Here is an 18,495-nt window from a genome sequence, read left to right on the forward strand (position 1 = left end):
CTGAATGTCAAATCCTGGTGATGCGATGACGGAATATCCAGCATGAGAAGATGCAGATAATCATAACTTTCCTACTGACCCCGCCCCTGTCAGAGACGGAATCAAACCCATACCAACTTTGACATCGATTCATGATCACATGATTTTGGAGATGCGAAGCCGTAGATTCGAAGGTGAGATTGTCAAGATCCGGTACGTCGCTAATCCTCTCTAGTACGGTCAAATTTTAACCACTAATTCTGAACGTGTATCAAGCCAAGTAACGTATCTAACTCTGATGGATTTACCCATATAAATAGATCATCTAGATAGACCCCTCAGGATTTCAGAGATTCTTGCCTCAAAAGTTCGACAAGTCTACACCTAATCACCCAAACAGTTATCCCAAACCACTCAAACAATTTATCTACACATAACATCACATCCAAGTTATCGACATGGTCTGTTTCTGTATCGGAGCCTTCTTTTCGAAGTTATTCCACAAGCGACATCAAAAATCTATTCAGAGACAGGCTGAAAAAGATGCTCAAATCAAAGTCGAGGAAGAAACTAAGCTCAACACCGGAATGAATGCTCGAATTGAAGCTTGTACCGAATCGGGACCCTTGATGAGAGAGATTACCAAGGAGGAATACGACAGAGGAGTCATTAACTATAGAGAGCACGAACCAATCACCATTACCGTCAATGATGTCCATGGAGTTACGCATATTCAGGAAGTCATCAATTTCAATCCTTCAATCCCCTCAAATGAAGTTGCAAACCCAGAGAGAATCGAAACGACGGGGAAAGAGCTCAGTAGTGGATCTCAAGAAATGGTAAAGGCGGTTGAAGATGGTCGCATGGCTGTAAGCAAGGAATTGGGTGATAGAAAAAGTCTACAGATGGTAGAAGAAACGCACACAGCTATCACCAAGAAATTGAGCGCCACGGAAAGTTTAGAAATGGTAGCCATAGATATGGATGGGACGGAAACGCGCATCAAATGGCAAGGTGTCATTACACCAGCGTGAAAAAGAGCGACAGATGTATACACTGGTTTCTGGGGGTATCTAGACATCTCCGACAGCACGTCGGTACTGAAGCATCATCGATACCATGGTTGGATTTAGTTAGTTGGTAATGAAATAAAGTTCCACGCTTCAAAGTACTAGTGCAGTGACAAAAGTGACATATTATCCCTAGATGGAAGTATTTATTGAGCTCTCTTCCTTTGAAATTTTTGTAACCCATAATTCGCACCTCACATCAGATCACTACTTTATCCCACAAATCCTCATCGGAATATCTTGAAGTACAAATATAATTCTAATTCATATCTCATTTACACACTATTTCCACCATCTCATTCCACATTTACCCCATCTAAATCCCCAAATGCCTTTCTCAATCAGCTCATCCATCGAAAAGCTTTTCGGCCACCGCTGTTGGCATCCTCCTCATTGCCACATCTGTCGAACTGGCATATACAACCGTAAACTCCCCAAAAAGACCCCTAAAGAAACCATCTCCTTCCGATCAATCGTCGACGAACACTTAACCTCAATCATCCGCGAGGATCCCCGATTTTTCCAACGAAGATTTTTCGGTTCCTACATGGGACCTATAACTCTCCATCTCGCCGTCTCGGAAAATGAACACGTGCATGAATATCTTTGTTTCGATTGGGGGAGACCGGAAAGACGGAATTTGGATTTCCAGGAGAAGGTAGTGGAAACTCAACAAGATCTTGTCAAGTCTTGGGAGCGGGCGGAGAGAGGTTCGCCGAAAAATGGAAAAATAATGGTGTATGAAGAGCGTTTTGTGGTTACGCGTGTCGATACAGAGATTTGTCGCCGCATGTATCCAATGAGTCCTACGAGATATTGGAAGGCTAAACATATTTTAACGAGGACATATGTAGATGTGTAATATTCAAATCACGACGTCATTCTTATATATATGGAGGGGACTTGGAAATTCATCATTTTGGCGAGGCGCCGAAGCGGGCAAGATAATGTATCGCTGGAGTTTTGGATATTATTGAGGGTGCGAATATCCACGTCAGATCTGAACATTCAGTTTCGATATCATTGACACATATGCGCAGCGTTTCTAGGAAAAATTATAATATCACGAAGTTTAAACTGACTCTTTTCCAAGCTCGAGAATATGTGACTAAAATGCCTAGCTTCGAGCTAGATGGGCGCTGATCGATGTACTAAGCGAACTCCGTCAAAACCTCCCCTTGATTTTCCGACTTATTTCTTGAACTTTGACTGGACAATAAACTTTCGGCCAATGTCCGATTTGTTTTTGAGTCATAAGCTCTGAGTAAAACTTATCAGATTGTGACAATCCGTCGATATGCAAGATGTAAAATCCGCGTATGGTTAAGATTCCACAAGGGAGATGTGCTACAAAGAGTGCTGACTAACCGTAGACTAAACGAGTTGATCCTAATTTCTGGCAACCTCTATTTCGGGCTATCTTTTCACATTTCAATGTCATGATGAGATTTATATTTAATAACGAGAAGTTTGTTCTAGATTTGAAAAGAGTTATTCAAAACTCGAATATCCATCTGATGATTGGATACGTTCGTGTACTATCATCCCCTCTAAACATCTTTCAATGTTCTTTGGCCAAAGATTCCCCGAACATCTGTTTGGTCCAAATTCTTCCTGTTCTTTCCCAAAAATTAAATACACCCAAGTAAGTGACCACAAAATTTATCTTCTCCGAATTCCACCGCCCAAAACTGACATCAAAGCTCTCGATCATGGATTTGCTGGTAGCTTTCAGCGGATCCGCGAACAGAACCCCAGCCATCCTTTCTATGACTTTCATCAGACTCGCCCCGCCACTCCCACAATCCCAAACTCCTCTGCATCGCACATTTCGTCTCCATCAACCTCTTAATTATCACCGCCCTATCTCTCTCCTTCACAGCCCACATCTAGTCCTCCGTCAAAAACCTCACATCCACATAATTCGAAGATTCCACGTCCGGTACACCCACCCAAAATGGTCTACTTCTCCAATCTCCATACCTTTCAACTGGACAAGGAATTCCCGTTAAAGTTTCTTCTGTTTTTGCCATTTTGATTCGATCTTCTTCTGCTCTCATTTTGGCTTCCTGGATCTCTTTCTTCTCTTGTCTTTTGTAATGTCCTGCTTGAAGGTGTGCTTGACGTTCATCTTCCCTTGCCCTCCTTCCTCCTCATCCCCACCATATTATATGAGTGACATAAGACTCAAACTCAAAGCTCAAATATGATTTATGAATTTAACGCACACATGCCTGCCTATACCCATACCTATACCCATGCACTTACACATCGCCTCATGAATCCCACAATCTACCTTAATATTTAGCTCGCTCACTCGCTAGTGCAAAGAAGATTAAAAAATAAAATAACATCAACATCACACTTCAGTCACCAAAACAAAGATCAAAAAAATGAATTCTCTGATATCAAAGTCCGAATTATCATTTTCATCCCCTACTAATCTGATCTCATCAACCCCCTCCCCCTTTCTCATCACCCATCCTTCCATTCGTCGACCCCATCCCCATTGTCCAATGCTATGCACGCTAACATGTTTGATCAATCAAAAAACGAGAAATAACAAACAACGAAAATCATTATTTGAAAGCCATTCAAGCAATCAAGAAACATCTTATTGCGGACCAGAGTCGACAGACAAACAAACGAAAAAAGAAAGTAAAGTAAAGTAAAAACTCTTTCTCATCGCTCCTAGCTATCACATTCATGGTCTTTTGCATTCTCATATCATACACCTTTTTTTTTGTTCCTTCATGTGCCTGTTTCTCGTTCGTTATTTTGCCTTGACTTTTGATATCCGGTCCTCATCCATCCTGATTATCGTAGGCTAATACCCCTATGGTCGTACGTTCGTTTTCCAGAAAAGCGAGTCGTGTCATGAGTATTTTGATCCATCCATCCAATTCCATTATGTCATTATCGTGAAGACTCGTTCAAGATTCCATGTTCGTTTAATCCAATCCCCCCCCTCTTCAAATTGCAATTCTGTCCCCTCAAATAGCGTTTGCACCAGTTGCTTTGAATCCCTTTGGTGGCATAGTCTTCATCTTTCCACTCGCAAGTTTTTGGGCGGCAAACTTTTCTCTTGCCAACTCGATAGCACTCTTTTGTCTCTCTCCTCCAAATTCCTTCTCACCACCTTTACCCTTTCCGTGTGGCTTGCCAATTCCATCTCCAAGAATTTCCTTTCCAACCACAGCATTTGCATTACCATCTTGACTCTTCAATACCATCTGACTTTGAATGTTCGATTTTCCTTGTGTATCACCACTCTTAACTCTCTTTACCCAATCCGCTCTTCTTCTCTTGAATAAATCCATTGACCAATTTCTCCAAACAATTCTTCCAGTCCAGCTATCTCTAAGTAAAGGTTCGTAAGGCATGAGTGACATGGCGATACGTTCGCAGAGAGAGAATAGGGATGCTGACGAGGTAGAAGTTGGAGTAGTCGTAGTATGTAAAAGGGAATCCAAGATGTGTGTTCCTGCAGACGACAAGGATAATGTGATGATCGGAGGTTGAGGTGTTGGAGTAGCTCCGGCTGAAGGTGATATAATAGAATTGATGAGTTTGCGACGGAACAAAAGGTTTGAAGGGGTATTAGGTGGAGATGGAAGCAATGATGCTTGAATAATGTGAGTTGTAGTTGGGTATAAAGAGAGCGCAAGGATCGTAGAGGTGGGAAGAGCCAATAAAGAATTCTGAATGAGTTGCGCAGGTGGTCCAGGAATCTTAAGCATAGCCTGAGCAAGTAATGATCCGTGAAGTTGAGATGGGCTAGGTTTTGGCAAGACAGGAACCGGAGCTGGTTTATCATCATCAGCTGCTGGAGGTGGTGCTGTAGCCAATGTAAGAGTTTCGAGAGAAATGTCGGCCATCTTCAATATCAACTCATTTTTATCGGATCCATATGCATCAGCAATACTCTTTGTGAGAGCCTCAGTACTTGCACGTCGTACTTGACAACGTTCCAATAAAACCTTGATAATGTTTGTACGTTGTCTGCCAACTAAACCTTCAATTTGAGGGGAAATTTCCGTTATCGCTTCCTCGAGGTCTTCTTTGCTGAGACGATTCAAAACTCGAATGACAACGTAAGATGCGATCTCGTTTCGTGCCAATCCTGCGATTCGATCCTTGAAGATTGCTCGATAAATTTGTTTAAATAACTTTCCTGGACTATGTGTCATGATTGTTTCCAAAACTCTGGATCCAATTTGATCGTAGACAATACCATTAACGAAGATGGCAGATTGACTACCTTCGACGGTAATGTCATCCGGTAAAAGTGTCGAAATGAGAGTCTTCTGTTCGGAATTACCACCCTTTTTGGAGCTTGGATTTGTGAGCTCTAATTCGAGTAGCAATTGTAAACAAGGATTTCCAGTGGGGTGTCCAACCAAAACCTGAATAAAAGCTCTATCCATAGAAGCAATGGTATCCGAAATGATCTTCTCAATTGCCCATAAGAAAGATTCTGGCACGGTACGCTTGTTGAGAGAAAATTCTGTAGGAGCGGTATCCAATCCATTTATGCCAACCTTTTCCTTCTTCTTGCTTTGTAGTAATGATTTTGTCGAAGATTTCTCCAAAGGTCGCCCGGAAAGGATGATGAGTAAAACTCGAAGCGTGTGAGAAGCGAATCGATCGGTGAGAAGAGAGGATAATTGTCCTTCGAGTTCGTCCAACGTGGCTAGAAACAAACTTTCCATCGACTCAGTAATCTCATCTTCTTTTGCCTCTTCTCCATCCTCTGCATCTGCCTTTGCCTCTGCCACTTTCTTCTCTTCCTTCTTTTCTTCTCCCGTAAGTTCCTCGGTAACAATTGAAGCGGATTGAATGAATAACGTTTCACAACAATGGCTTGCGAAACGATGTGACACCAAATGAGGAAAATTTCCGGCAAATTGAGAGAACAATTTCTTTTTTTGCTGAGGTGTACTCAACAAAATCAATCTTTCCATTAATCTCGAACATGATTGACTACACGCAATCTTCAGCTCCTTTCCCTTTGCTTCCCGATATACATTTGCGAGAAAAAGACTTCGCTCTTCATCGGAGGGGAAATCGTTCAATTCGAGTAATTCGTCTGCTCTTCGAAAGTATTCTTGCTCTTCGTCCTCAAGTAATCCATAATAAGGACGGTCCGCAACTTCAATTGCATTTGTACCTGTAGCCGCTGGGAATGACGATAGACTTTTGTCATTATCCAGACCTATGAAAGAAACCTCGTCTTCGATTTGGGAGGATCTTCGCTTTTTCAGATCTTGAGAATCATTATCATGATCTTCTTCCCTATCGGTATTTTCTTCCCTCTTTCTCTTTAAAGTGTCTCTTCTACCTCTGGCATGCTTATTTTCCTTTGGCATTTTGGAAGGATGTGTGGTTTTGGAGGGGGGATTGGGGTCAGTCGAATCGAATTGAGTCGGATTGAGTGGGACTGGATTGAGTCGAATAGGATAGAATTGAATGTAATGTCAAAATGAAAGAATGAAAGAATGAAAATATAATGTAGAAGGAAGATTGAATGTCTATTTTCTCGTCTTGTATTTTCCTTTGAATCCGGGGATATTGGGAGGAGGATGGAGGAAGTTGATGTAATTGAAGAATTCGAATCAAAAGTTTTGGAAATGTGAATTGCGGGCGCTAGCGGTTTATTTTTGTACGTTTTACCTATGAAGTACTGGGTAGTACTGGGTACTGGATAGTGTGAAATAACCTTGTAACGTAGCTGAACTTTCTTGAACTTTCTTGGCAAAATGATGAATGAATGGAGTGAATGGAGTGAATGGACCTTTTAATGGAGACGATCGAGTGATGGATAACGAGGGAATGAACGAGTGAACCAGCGAAACTAGTCAAAGTGTTGGATCGAAGTGGGCTGTGAGCCTTGTCGTGCCTTGTTGTCACATACCTAGGAAGGTAAATAAGAAGAAAAATCCCAGCGTTTATCAAAGCGGTGAGATCTTCAGCCTTTTTTTTTTAATAGAAAAAATCTTTTTTTTTTTCTTTTCTTTCCTTTCTTTGCTTTGCTTTAAGTTTCCGTTTCTCCTTTATGAAGTACTCGCTTGATCCATATATATCTTCACTTCACCTCACTCCATACATAGATGATGATATACACACACACAGATACCCAGGCCTAGGTATATATAAATCACCGCTGTTTCCTTTGGTCCGATATTCTGCCGTTTTTCTTACTCTTCGGGTTCTGCTATGGCCCAGCTCAGGTAGGGTAGAAGGTAGAAGGTAGGAGGTACGAGGTACGAGGTAAACCGGTAGCGACTAGGTATAATGAGTTTATGGCTTTGACAATCCCAAATGACTGATGATGGTGAAATCTTTGCGTCATGGGAATCGAATATATTTTCATCTGTTACTAATATAATCAGTTAGTCATCGCCAGTAATATGTCGTGGATTACGGTTTTGATATAATATTAATCCATTCATCATTGACTGCGTGAGTGAGGTTATAATTTCATGTTGCCGGTACCGGTATATATACATACCTATTTAGACTTATATATCTAAACATATAAACATCTACATACAACTGGTAGTCAATTACCTATCGACTAGTTCTTCATCATGTATTAGTAATTTGAATTCTCTTTTGGAAAGGTTCGGAATTCTCTTTGCTCTATTGATCCTCTACTACCGGTATTGAGATTCTTCTCCCTATTTACGACTCAATTATTACTTACATTGTCACCTCTCCCTCTATCAAATCCTGCCTCACAATGTCTTCAAATGTAACATCACCACCCGCTTTACCCCTCCGGGATAACACGCTTCCAACTGGGCCAGACGCTCCAAACACATTGAACCGCGCCGATGAAGTAGAAGATGTGAGAAAAAGTCCATGCATTCATTCATCCATTCATTCCAAGTTATCATTATCATTACCCCTTCAATCTTATACACATACCAAGCTACATACACATCCGAGCTACACATACCAAGCTACATACACATCCGAGCTACACATACCTACACATACCGTATACCTCATCTCAATATCAAAAACCGTAATCCAGCCAGCCAGCCGGCCATGTCTTTCACCATCTCCATCCTATCATCTCCATGTCACATCAAATCATTGCAATCATAGCATTCAAAAAAGTAACCACAGTAACCATCAAAAGTACACCTCATCTAACAGATTCAATCATCCTAGTTACTCAATGCCGTTCAATCGCTCATCATTCCATTCATCAAATCGGCCGATGAAGATGCCATGACCAAACACACCGGTCATGGAAAAGCCATCCCCGGTGGAGGTCCGCGAACCACTCTTCTCGAACATCACAAACCAGAGAAATTACTCCAATTGCTAGATTTCAATCTTCCCATCAACGGAAAAGGAAAAGAGGGTTTATTATCATCCATTGAGCAAGTGCTCAAATACAGTGTCAATACGTGGGATCAAGGATTCTTAGATAAACTGTATGCAAGCACCAATGCGGTACGTATTCATCTGCATCTCGCTGCATCCACAATTGAAGCGGTGAATGTTGCACATTCAACAAGTACCTCAGCTAAAAACTTGATCGATAGGTAGGAATTATTTCGGAATTGATATTGGCCGTTTTAAATACAAATGTAAGATTAATCCTTCATGGGTCATGTCTTGACGACTGATAACCTTGCATGTCATCCATCATGTCAGCCCTATACTAATTTCATCAATAGGTTCATGTATACCAAGTTTCCCCAGCCTTGACCATTATTGAAAAAACCACGGCAAAAGCCTTTGCCAATCTTTTCGGTTTCAATGGTCCTCACGCAGGAGGTATCTCAACTCAGGGTGGTTCGGCTTCAAACACTACCTCCATGATCATTGCCCGCAATACTCTTTTTCCAGACACAAAACAAAATGGAAATGGAAATCATCAATTCGTCCTCTTCACTTCGGCTCATGGTCACTACTCCCTGGAGAAGGCCGCTCAAATGTGTGGTCTGGGGTCCAACAACGTGATTCCCGTCCCCGTCGATCCTCAAGGTCGTATGATCCCCTCCGAACTCGACTCCCTCATCAAAAAGAGCATTTCCGAAAACAAAACCCCCTTTTACGTAAACGCCACCGCCGGAACCACCATCTATGGTTCCTACGACCCCTTTACCGACATCTCCGCCATCTGTAAATTCCACAACCTCTGGTTCCACATCGATGCTTCATGGGGTGGTCCCGCCATTTTCTCTCCCACCCACGCCTCCAAATTGAAAGGATCCCACCTTGCCGACTCTCTAGCCGTGAACCCGCATAAGATGTTAAATGTCCCCGTCACCTGTTCCTTCCTCCTCGCACCTGATATCTCAAAATTCCACAAAGCAAACACCCTCCCCGCAGACTACCTCTTCCACACCATCGAAGACGGAGCCGAAGTCTGGGACCTCGCAGATCTCACTTTGCAATGTGGTCGTCGTGGAGATTCTCTCAAATTAGCCCTCTCTTGGATCTACTACGGTACATCGGGTTTCCAGAAACAAATCGATCATGCTTTTTCCGTGGCGGAATATTTTGCCCAGGTGGTAGAGGACCATAGTGATCTAGTACTTGTTTCGCAAAACCCACCGCCCTGTTTGCAGATTTGTTTCTACTATGCGAAGGAGGGGAAACTAGGGGATAAAGAACAAAATACAAAAATCACACAGGATGTAGCGCAGAAATTGTTGACGAGAGGATTTATGGTGGATTATGCGAGTGGGGAAAAGGGGAAATTCTTCAGGGCGGTGGTGAATGTTCAGACGAGACGGGAAACAATGGAGGGGTTGATCAAAGCTATTGTGGAGATTGGTGAGGGTGTCGCTGTGTAGATTTTGTAAGAGAAGGAGTTGGAAAGGAAGACGGGTATGAGAAGTTTTCATTGTTCTTCGAGAACTAGATGATTGGAACGAGTAATTTTTATCAATTTTATTGTTTCCAATTCCACAAATCACAACGAGATAACATCAAACGAATTATTTCTATCAGAATCCAGGCAAACCCCCATTAAGTAATAGCCAACAAACGAACAAGACGACCATTTCATACATGCATCACAAAACTCCCTCCCTCTTTCTCAAACCCCATGCAAAAATCTCCCTCTTCAAAAACCGGTTGAAACTGGAAATAAACTTTTTCTCCACACTGCATTGTCGCGTTCCTTTCTCTTCTCCCACATTCTCAGTCGAGATTCCTACTTCTCGTCATCTTACCCCATCCATTCCTCAATTGTAATCAATTATCATCTCCCTTCCCCTCCCCATCCCATCCCATCTTCTTTTCCTTTCTTCTAACCTCTCCTACCTCCTCCTTTCCACCCCATATTCAATCCCCATCCCCAATCCCCCCATCGTAAATCTCCTCTCTTTCTCCTTCTCCTTTTCCCTCTCCCTCCTCCTCTCACTCACATCCCCCCTCTCTTTCCCACTCCCATTCCCCAACCCCCCAATAGTAAATCTTCTCTCCCTCTCCCTCTCCTTCTGCTCCCCAAACCCCAATTTACTAACTCGATACCCTCCATTCCCATCATAAGTCCGTCTCCATTCTCGATTTTGCGACCGTTCTTCCGCGGCGTTTTTGGTGCTGCTGTAGAGGTAGGTGAAGGCTGATTTCATAGTTTGTTTCCCGAAGAAGTGTTTTTTGAGTGTTTTTTAAGAGATACTTTTTGGGGTGCGGTTTATGGTGGGATATGATGTGGTTTAATAGGGTGTTTTTGGTGATGTAATATGTATCTCTCTTCCTAGCGCAGATGAATGAGTATCACTATGAAGGTCCACGGTGTGAATGTGCAGATCCACAAGCTTGAGATGGTAATAAGGGTTTGTTTTGTATTGTCTCGTATTGTCTCGTATCGTATCGTATCGTATCGTATCGTATCGTATCGTAGAAGTTTGAGGTGTCGCTAGGTACTGAGTAATTATATGGTCGAGGGCTTGAAGATGTGATATTTAATATAGATCCAAACCCAGATCCAAATCCAAATCCAGGTAATCCGGAAAGAAACAAACTCAGTTAAATAGCCAAATCAAACCTCCAATTACAATAACATACGACACTCGGATAGATAACCTAGAATAACCTCTCCTTTCCCATCGTTCAATACCTACCTACCTAACCACCCACCTACCCCGTCCATCCATCCGATGCGAAAACATCACAGCAACACACACACGCAAACCTCGCAACGAAATCTCACTTACCTTACCTTCCTCACCTTACCCTCCTTATTCTCCGTCGATCAATCATGCACTATGCATTATGCAACGAGTATCGAAACCGTACAATCAACACTTCACAAAAAACACCTCTCATTCCCACGAAAAGAAAAGTAAAGTAAAGTAAAGTTTCACCCCCTTCGCACCTCTCTCCTGAAACAACCATCAAAGCTCCATCCATCCATACCTAGGTACCCATCAATGCCGCACCCACTCCGTTTCAAAAGTCAGATGTCAAACATCGTATATCAAACATCAGACGAATATGAACCCGACAATCAACGTTTAGATTCCATGCGAAGTATATAGAATCGCAATTGAATGATGGTTAGAAAATGGGTTTCGTTTCTTTTTTTTTCGTTCCATTCCGTTTCGTTTCGTTTCATGTCAGAGCACTGACTGACTTACTAGACTAGACTACCCAGGTATATCATACTTGTCTGTAACATCAACATCTGCATAAACATAAACATTTGCAGCCGGAGACTCCAGATTCTCTGAGTGAGCAATTCATATACAAATGATACGTCGCATTCCCTTGAGATTCATTCGAGCGAGTAATCACCTGAGGAAGACCAGAATTGACAACTAGCGAAACCCCTACCTCAACAATCCAATTGTTCCAATTCGAGTCAGAGAGTTGAAGATCCGAACAGTGTTGCAAGTAAAGACTTCCTCAAAGTTTGTTTGATATTATTAATCCCCATAATTTTATGTGTGGCTGATTTATTATCGATTTTCTGCGGTGATATATTTTGACCTTTTTTTCCCCCGAGTCAATAGATGAGGTGAGATAAATGTATCCATCTCTTCCGATGAAATGAAATGAAATCAGAGAATCTTCGATTCGTACAAGAGCAGTGAGTGAATTAGGACAGAATCTACTAATCTAATTTCTATACATAAAAACCTCTTGTCCTTTCATATATTCATGCGGCATAAACTTTTCTCATCCATTCATTCAATCATCCATCTCCGATCTCTCATCTTCGACTTCCGCAAATGCGAGTGGAAATCTATATTTATACATATTAAATCCTCACAACTACTTCTACAAGAAATTACAAATATCTTTTCTCTTGCTTCTCCTCATATGCCTGTATTTGATCTCCGATTTGGAAGTCTGTCCATCCTGAAAATCCCATACCACACTCACCACCCTTTTTCATTTCCGAAACGTCTTTCTTTACGTTCTTGAGGGATTCGAGTTTACCTATTAACCGAGTTAGTGTGTTGAATTCTAATTGCTCCTTGGAACGGGAGCTGGGCAATGGCAAGGTAATGATGAGGTTGAAAAGAAATAATAAGCAATGACATACCATCAAATACCTTCTCCCCATCTCTCAGTACCCTATATCTATCATCCTTAGACACGGTACCATTGCGAACTTTACAACCTGCTACACTTCTATATTTCCTTCCTTTGACATTGATATCGAAGATCTGTGCCACAACAGCTTCACCCAATACTCTTTGTGTGACCAACGGTGGTAAGAATTTCGACATCTCAGCTCTTACATCATCCATCAATCTATAAATGATGTTATGATCCAAGATCTTGACTTTGTTCTGCGCAGCAAATTGAGCAATGTTCGGTTCAACCTCAGTGTTGAAGTTGATAACGTAACCTTTTGCAGTGGCAGCATGTTCGATATCAGATTCACTGAGTTTACCGACTCCAGATCGAAGAACGATAGGTTCTACTTCTTTAGTACCAGTTGCGTTCAATTGATCGACGACTGCTTCGACAGATCCACTCACGTCTCCTTTGATGACAAAGTAGACAGGTTTAGGACCGGTGGGAGCTTTGTTCGGAGTAGAAGAACCATTTTTCTCGTCTTCTTCGCCAAGAAGAGCAGATTCCTTCTCTGCCTTTTCACGTTCGCGTTTATCGTGTTCCATTTTGCGGTTCTCATTGATAGCTTCCATATCCGCGGCCAATTTATCCCTTTCCTCTTTCTCAAGTCGGAATTCAATAACACTCTTAGCCTTTGCTTCATCAGGAGCTTGAAGAACTTCATCTCCAGCAGATGGTTGTTCTCTCCATCCATCGATTTCCACTGGTGTACCTGGACCAGCTTCTTCAATCTCCATACCGGCTTCATTGCGTAGACATCTGATTCTAGCCCAAGTTTTACCAGCGACGATAAAATCTCCCGGTCGCATGGTACCTCTTCTAACCAAGATTGTAGCAACCTTACCCATAGACTTGATACTTGCTTCAATGACATAACCTTCTGCTGGACCATCTCTTTCGGCACGCATATCAAGAATTTCGGATAAAGTAACAGCCGCTTCTTCCAAATCATCCATTCCTCTTCCAGTTTTGCCACTTACATATACGACTTGAGTATCACCGCCAAAATCTTCGACGTCTACACCATGACGAGCAAGATCTTGTTTCACTCGCTCAACATCAATTTCAGGCTTATCGATTTTGTTGATTGCGACAATGATTGGTACCTTTGCTGCTTTGGCATGATTGATAGCTTCAATAGTTTGTGGTTTAACACTATCATCTGCAGCAACAACCAAAATCACAATATCAGTAACATTAGCACCTCTTTGGCGCATACTCAAGAAAGCTTCATGACCAGGAGTATCGAGGAAAGTAATCGTCTTCCCTGAAGGCATAAGTACAGAAAATGCTCCGATATGTTGTGTAATACCACCATGTTCTGATGCCGCAACAGAAGATTTTCGTAGATAATCAAGAATTGTAGTTTTACCATGATCGACGTGTCCCATAATAGTAACAACCGGAGCTCTTTGAGGTAGTATTGATGGATCTTCGGCTGGAGGTCTAGCTTTCAAATCTTCAGATTCGCCTCTTTCAATGATGGCCTCGAAATTGTATTCCATAGCAATAAGTCCAGCATTTTCAGCATTCAAAATGTGATCATGATTGACGCCTTCAAAACCTAATTCTTCCAATTTGTCGAGGAAATCCTCAAGCTTGACTCTGAGTGCGACGGCTAAATTCGAGACGCTAATAAATTCTGGCAAAATCATGGGGGTTGGTGCGGCTGCTTTCTTTGCTGCCTTTTCACGCTTTCTTTGCCTTTTGAGTTCTGCTCGCTCAGCAGCTAAATCGCTCACCTCATCATCTTCTTGGTCCGTTTTTATCTCTCGCTGTCTCCTGGCTGCCTTTTTGGCTTGCTTACTGTGGGCATTCTTTGGTAACGAGTGGTCTCTGTGGTTTGGGTTATTCCCGACATCTTCATCGGCTCCCCAACGCCCCGATAATCTTCTTTGCCTCGTTTCTAATTCCGCTGGAGATGAAAATTCGTTGATCACCTTTTCACGCACATTCGACTCCTCCGGCTCTGTCGCTAGTGGACGATAAGCAACTTGTTTTTCGGCAGGCGTCTCAACAGCATCTTCAACTTCCTGACGTCCCACCGACTCAACCAATGGGCTTGGGCTTGTCAATCCGGGGATCTTGAAGCTACTTCCACCCGCCTTACCAAAACCTGAGCCAAGTGAAGATCCAAAAGATCCAAGAGGTTTTAACATACTGCGAGCTGATTGTGCTGATTGTGCTGGACGTACGGGTTCAGGATTTGTGGCAGGGCGTGAATTGAATATAGATCTGCTGTGATCAGTGTTTTGCGAGGGTTGACGATCATTCGTGGGACCCGTTTGAGAGGCTTGGGTCATATCATTACTTTTATTGTAACTATTTGGCCTACTCCACATGTCCGCTCTGGGAACTTTGGTAAAGCGACCTCTCTCCGATGGAAGTCTACTTCTCAGTGGTGTATAAGTCCCGGAACTAGCTTCCTGTTCTCTTCTGGCTTGAGCCTCAGTGATAGAATCTTGTGGTTGTTGGACGGGTGGTGGCGGTCGATTTTCTCCAACTTTCTTTCTTAATTGAGTCCATCTGGATACATCTTCGGAGCGTTCGCCAATGCTTTCAGGTGGTGTAGTGGCTTCCGTTGAGTCATTGATTATTTGGCTGGAAATTTGACTACGAATACGAGAGTCGTCTTTCTCAAAAAATCGTAAAGGCGCATCCTGTACAGTGTGCTGCTTGTTCATCGCATGTAGGTCCATAGTCTCCTTCCTTTTCGCGGCGACCTTAGCTATCTCGATTTTCTCCTTTTGTGAACGTGGTAGTGGTCTAAAGGCTCTATTCATCTCTGGTCCCGGCCCTGAATGAATCTCGACTTTTCGTTGTTGACTTACACGGAACTCTTCTGCGGCAGAAAGCTGTGCAGGTCGCTCTGGTTTGGGAGGATCTGGTATTCTTGACTTCATAGGAATTCCAGCAGCTGGGCGACCGAAGCTAGCAGAAGGTCCTACTCCAGGAATTTTAGAACCTCCAAAGGCCGGTTTACTGAAGGCACTTCCCATCCCAGGTCCAGGACGCCATGATGTTGCAGGAGCCTTGGGCTGCGCAGGCGGAGTTGATTCATACTCTTCGGATTCTCGTACCGCAGTACCTTCGGCTGGTGGTTTTGATCTCGAATCAGAGGATTGTAAAAATCGACGCTGTGTATGTGAAGTAGGGCCAATTCCTCCAAGTCGATGCCAACAAAAAGCGCATACTGATGGAGCTGATGTTTCCTATGTTGATTAGAATATCATAAAACCTTATATGATTTGAGTTCCATACCTTTGTTAAATTGCGACCCCTCCTCATGATTGCATTGTCGTTTCAATGAATGTTTAAATAATTTTCATAAAGTTGCCATCATAATGATTGAAGGAATTTACGGATACCGAACCACACTAACTACGCAATTTTATATTCCGAGACATTGTTCCAGCCCTTCACATTCACAGTCCATACAAATTAAACTTCACAACCACATAATTTCCAATACATTCTTGTATCTACGGATCATTATGCCTCCCAAAGCGAAGTCCAAGAGGACGTTTAATACTACCTCTGCTAAAAGATCATCCCCAACCACTTCAGATGAACCGCCTGCCCCCTTTACACGGCCTCCTCCAAAGCTTCAACCATTCCTAGAGAAGCTCTCGAAGTATCACATTTACATCGCGCATATCGACAAACATCCCGCAGATCTCAAAAAGAAGATCTTCTTGGTTCCGGTGCTTATGAATGTTGCAATTGTTGTAGGGCTCCTATGGCGCGCTTCTACTGTCTTCCCCTTTTACATGAAGATTTGTTTTTCGATGATGGGGAATTACAATGAGACAACCATTGAAACTCACAAGATACCATTGAATGATACAGGATACGAGATTTTACGTCGTGCTTCAATATTTATGATCGATCTACTTCTATATATTTTCGTTTGGCCATGGCCTAGAGATTTCTTTCTGGGAAGAACGATTGGTAACCCGGTGTCATGGAGATTAGGAGTGGGTTTCCGCGAAACAGAGATTATTGTGCGCCGTAGTAGAAAATGGGATCAAACAATTGGGGATTTCTTAAAGGAAGACAATGAAACGGGAAAAGAATTAATGTCATCGAATGTCAGAAAGGCGATTGAGCCATTATGGTTGTCACAAAAGACCGGATATTTGATGTTGAACAGCGAATGGGATTTGGATTGGAAAGCTATGATTCAGGCTACAAAAATGGTGGATAAGAAGACTATGGATCTTCAAGATTTCAAGACGACTGTTTTCGCATGGCACGCAGCTTATGGATGGATGATTCAAACAGAGGCTCCTATCGACCCAAATAGTAAGGAAGAGTTGGGAAGGAAGAAAATAACAGCTTTCAAGGATGAATTGACACTGATGGGGAAGGAAAACCTTTTCTTCAAATGGATTGAATTGGTTCAGTTCGAATCATCGAAACCGGAAGGGTTTGGTCCAGAGCAACAGAAGGCCACAATGGAGAAGGCCAAAGCAATGTTCGAGTCACAAGGAGTCGACTTTGAAGCCTTTTGGGCAAAGATTGGTGGAACTGAAGGGCTTCCTGGAATGGATTGATTTGCTCTGGAGATTCAGATGATACCCTATAGAACAAGTGATACATTTTCCACCAAAGGCATGAATAAGTATACAAATGAATACGCAGTGATCCGAATACAACATTCTGATCAAATTGATAGGTTCTTGCTATCAATGGGGTACGGTAGAGCTACGCTCCATACACAAACCCCAACATACACAAATGTTGGTTACCAAACATGATGCTGATGTACCTCTCAAAATCCTAGTTTCTACAAGTGTAGAAAGGATGATGACAAGTGGTACTTGAATTATTTTTGAATTACTGGCATCACACTGCTTTATTTCCGTCTACATCCAGTAATCGTGGTTTTTACACTGCGGTTACATGAAAAGTAGCATTCTAGTCGATTATTTGATTCATTTGTTTGGATTACTGAAGTAGATTTGATACACCATTCTCAACTTTCGGAAGCGATCGACATCATGCTCCTGCCGAAACCTGTTCTTCCCTTACATTCGAAATATATCCGCCTCTGAAAGGGGGTTCCACGCCCGACAGCCTAGGAAAGTTTTATGGTTCTCCAACGCAGCAATTCATCTTACAGCCCATATACTTTTCCTAGGTCTCTACTACATCCCAAATTTACACGTCAAAATTCGGAATGGACAAATCGCAACGCCATGATCAAGGAATATACCAGATTGCTCTCCGCCTTGTCATATATGTCAAACTTACACTACCTCTCTCAATCGATCCAGGGGCAGAAGGAGATCGATATCTAATAATCAAAGCATGATCAAGACGATTTATGGTGATATTCTTGCCATTGCTCCCGTCATACCAATTATGATTGGAGGCACATGACATCCAAAATTATTCTGATTCGACAAGTAAGAAACCGTCGTTTCACACTTCGACGGGGCCTCATTCATATCCGGATCTAGTCAAATATTTGAATGGTCAGATGCGGCTGAGCTTCTCATCAAGCACAGTGCTAAATATACACTGCTTGTCTAATGCAGCCTTGTCGGCGATTCCGCTTTGTAATTTTCGATGGCTTTCCGGGACGGAGTTAATGCATACAAAGCATCTTGTTTATTTGGGTCTCTCTCCATCTGAAATCGTCATTTCGGGAGATTCTGCTGGAGTAAACATTGCGGTTGTGTTGTTAAGACATGTTTCGGAGCAGAAATCAGATGGTGGTGATGATTATTTCTTACCCAATCCTGTCAGTTATACATTGTGGGGTTCATCTATTGATCTCCCGTCTCAAACTTGTGCCCATATCGATACGCATCGGGATTACATAACAGATTACCTAGCGGGCTTCACATTAGAATGGGGGATCAATCTCTATTTCCAAGAC

The 18,495-nt window shown here is 42.5% G+C and overlaps 6 protein-coding genes across 6 annotated transcripts; 4 read left to right on the forward strand and 2 right to left on the reverse strand.

Moving 5' to 3' along the window:
- Nucleotides 1–437: 437 nt before the first annotated feature.
- Nucleotides 438–1,013, forward strand: EAE97_009592 (uncharacterized protein; the record flags this gene model as incomplete). The annotated part of the gene is made up of 1 exon (XM_038880107.1): nt 438–1,013. One exon carries the CDS (start codon nt 438–440, stop codon nt 1,011–1,013), a length of 576 nt encoding a protein of 191 aa, XP_038729218.1.
- A 364-nt stretch (nt 1,014–1,377) lies between these two features.
- Nucleotides 1,378–1,911, forward strand: EAE97_009593 (uncharacterized protein; the record flags this gene model as incomplete). The annotated part of the gene is made up of 1 exon (XM_038880108.1): nt 1,378–1,911. One exon carries the CDS (start codon nt 1,378–1,380, stop codon nt 1,909–1,911), a length of 534 nt encoding a protein of 177 aa, XP_038729219.1.
- A 2,131-nt stretch (nt 1,912–4,042) lies between these two features.
- EAE97_009594 (uncharacterized protein) lies at nt 4,043–6,418 on the reverse strand (the record flags this gene model as incomplete). Its single annotated transcript, XM_038880109.1, has 1 exon — nt 4,043–6,418. The coding sequence occupies one exon, from the start codon at nt 6,416–6,418 to the stop codon at nt 4,043–4,045; it is 2,376 nt and encodes a 791-aa protein (XP_038729220.1).
- A 1,373-nt stretch (nt 6,419–7,791) lies between these two features.
- Nucleotides 7,792–9,868, forward strand: EAE97_009595 (uncharacterized protein; the record flags this gene model as incomplete). The annotated part of the gene is made up of 4 exons (XM_038880110.1): nt 7,792–7,899; nt 8,229–8,516; nt 8,609–8,653; nt 8,744–9,868. 4 exons carry the CDS (start codon nt 7,792–7,794, stop codon nt 9,866–9,868), a joined length of 1,566 nt encoding a protein of 521 aa, XP_038729221.1.
- Nucleotides 9,869–12,312: 2,444 nt separating this feature from the next.
- Nucleotides 12,313–15,896, reverse strand: EAE97_009596 (uncharacterized protein; the record flags this gene model as incomplete). The annotated part of the gene is made up of 3 exons (XM_038880111.1): nt 12,313–12,464; nt 12,571–15,820; nt 15,870–15,896. The coding sequence occupies 3 exons, from the start codon at nt 15,894–15,896 to the stop codon at nt 12,313–12,315; spliced, it is 3,429 nt and encodes a 1,142-aa protein (XP_038729222.1).
- Nucleotides 15,897–16,102: 206 nt separating this feature from the next.
- Nucleotides 16,103–17,164, forward strand: EAE97_009597 (uncharacterized protein; the record flags this gene model as incomplete). Its single annotated transcript, XM_038880112.1, has 1 exon — nt 16,103–17,164. The coding sequence occupies one exon, from the start codon at nt 16,103–16,105 to the stop codon at nt 17,162–17,164; it is 1,062 nt and encodes a 353-aa protein (XP_038729223.1).
- Nucleotides 17,165–18,495: the final 1,331 nt, after the last annotated feature.

Source organism: Botrytis byssoidea (assembly GCF_014898295.1).
Source record: "Botrytis byssoidea strain MUCL 94 chromosome Unknown BBYS_022, whole genome shotgun sequence".
Taxonomy (NCBI): Eukaryota; Fungi; Ascomycota; class Leotiomycetes; order Helotiales; family Sclerotiniaceae; genus Botrytis; species Botrytis byssoidea.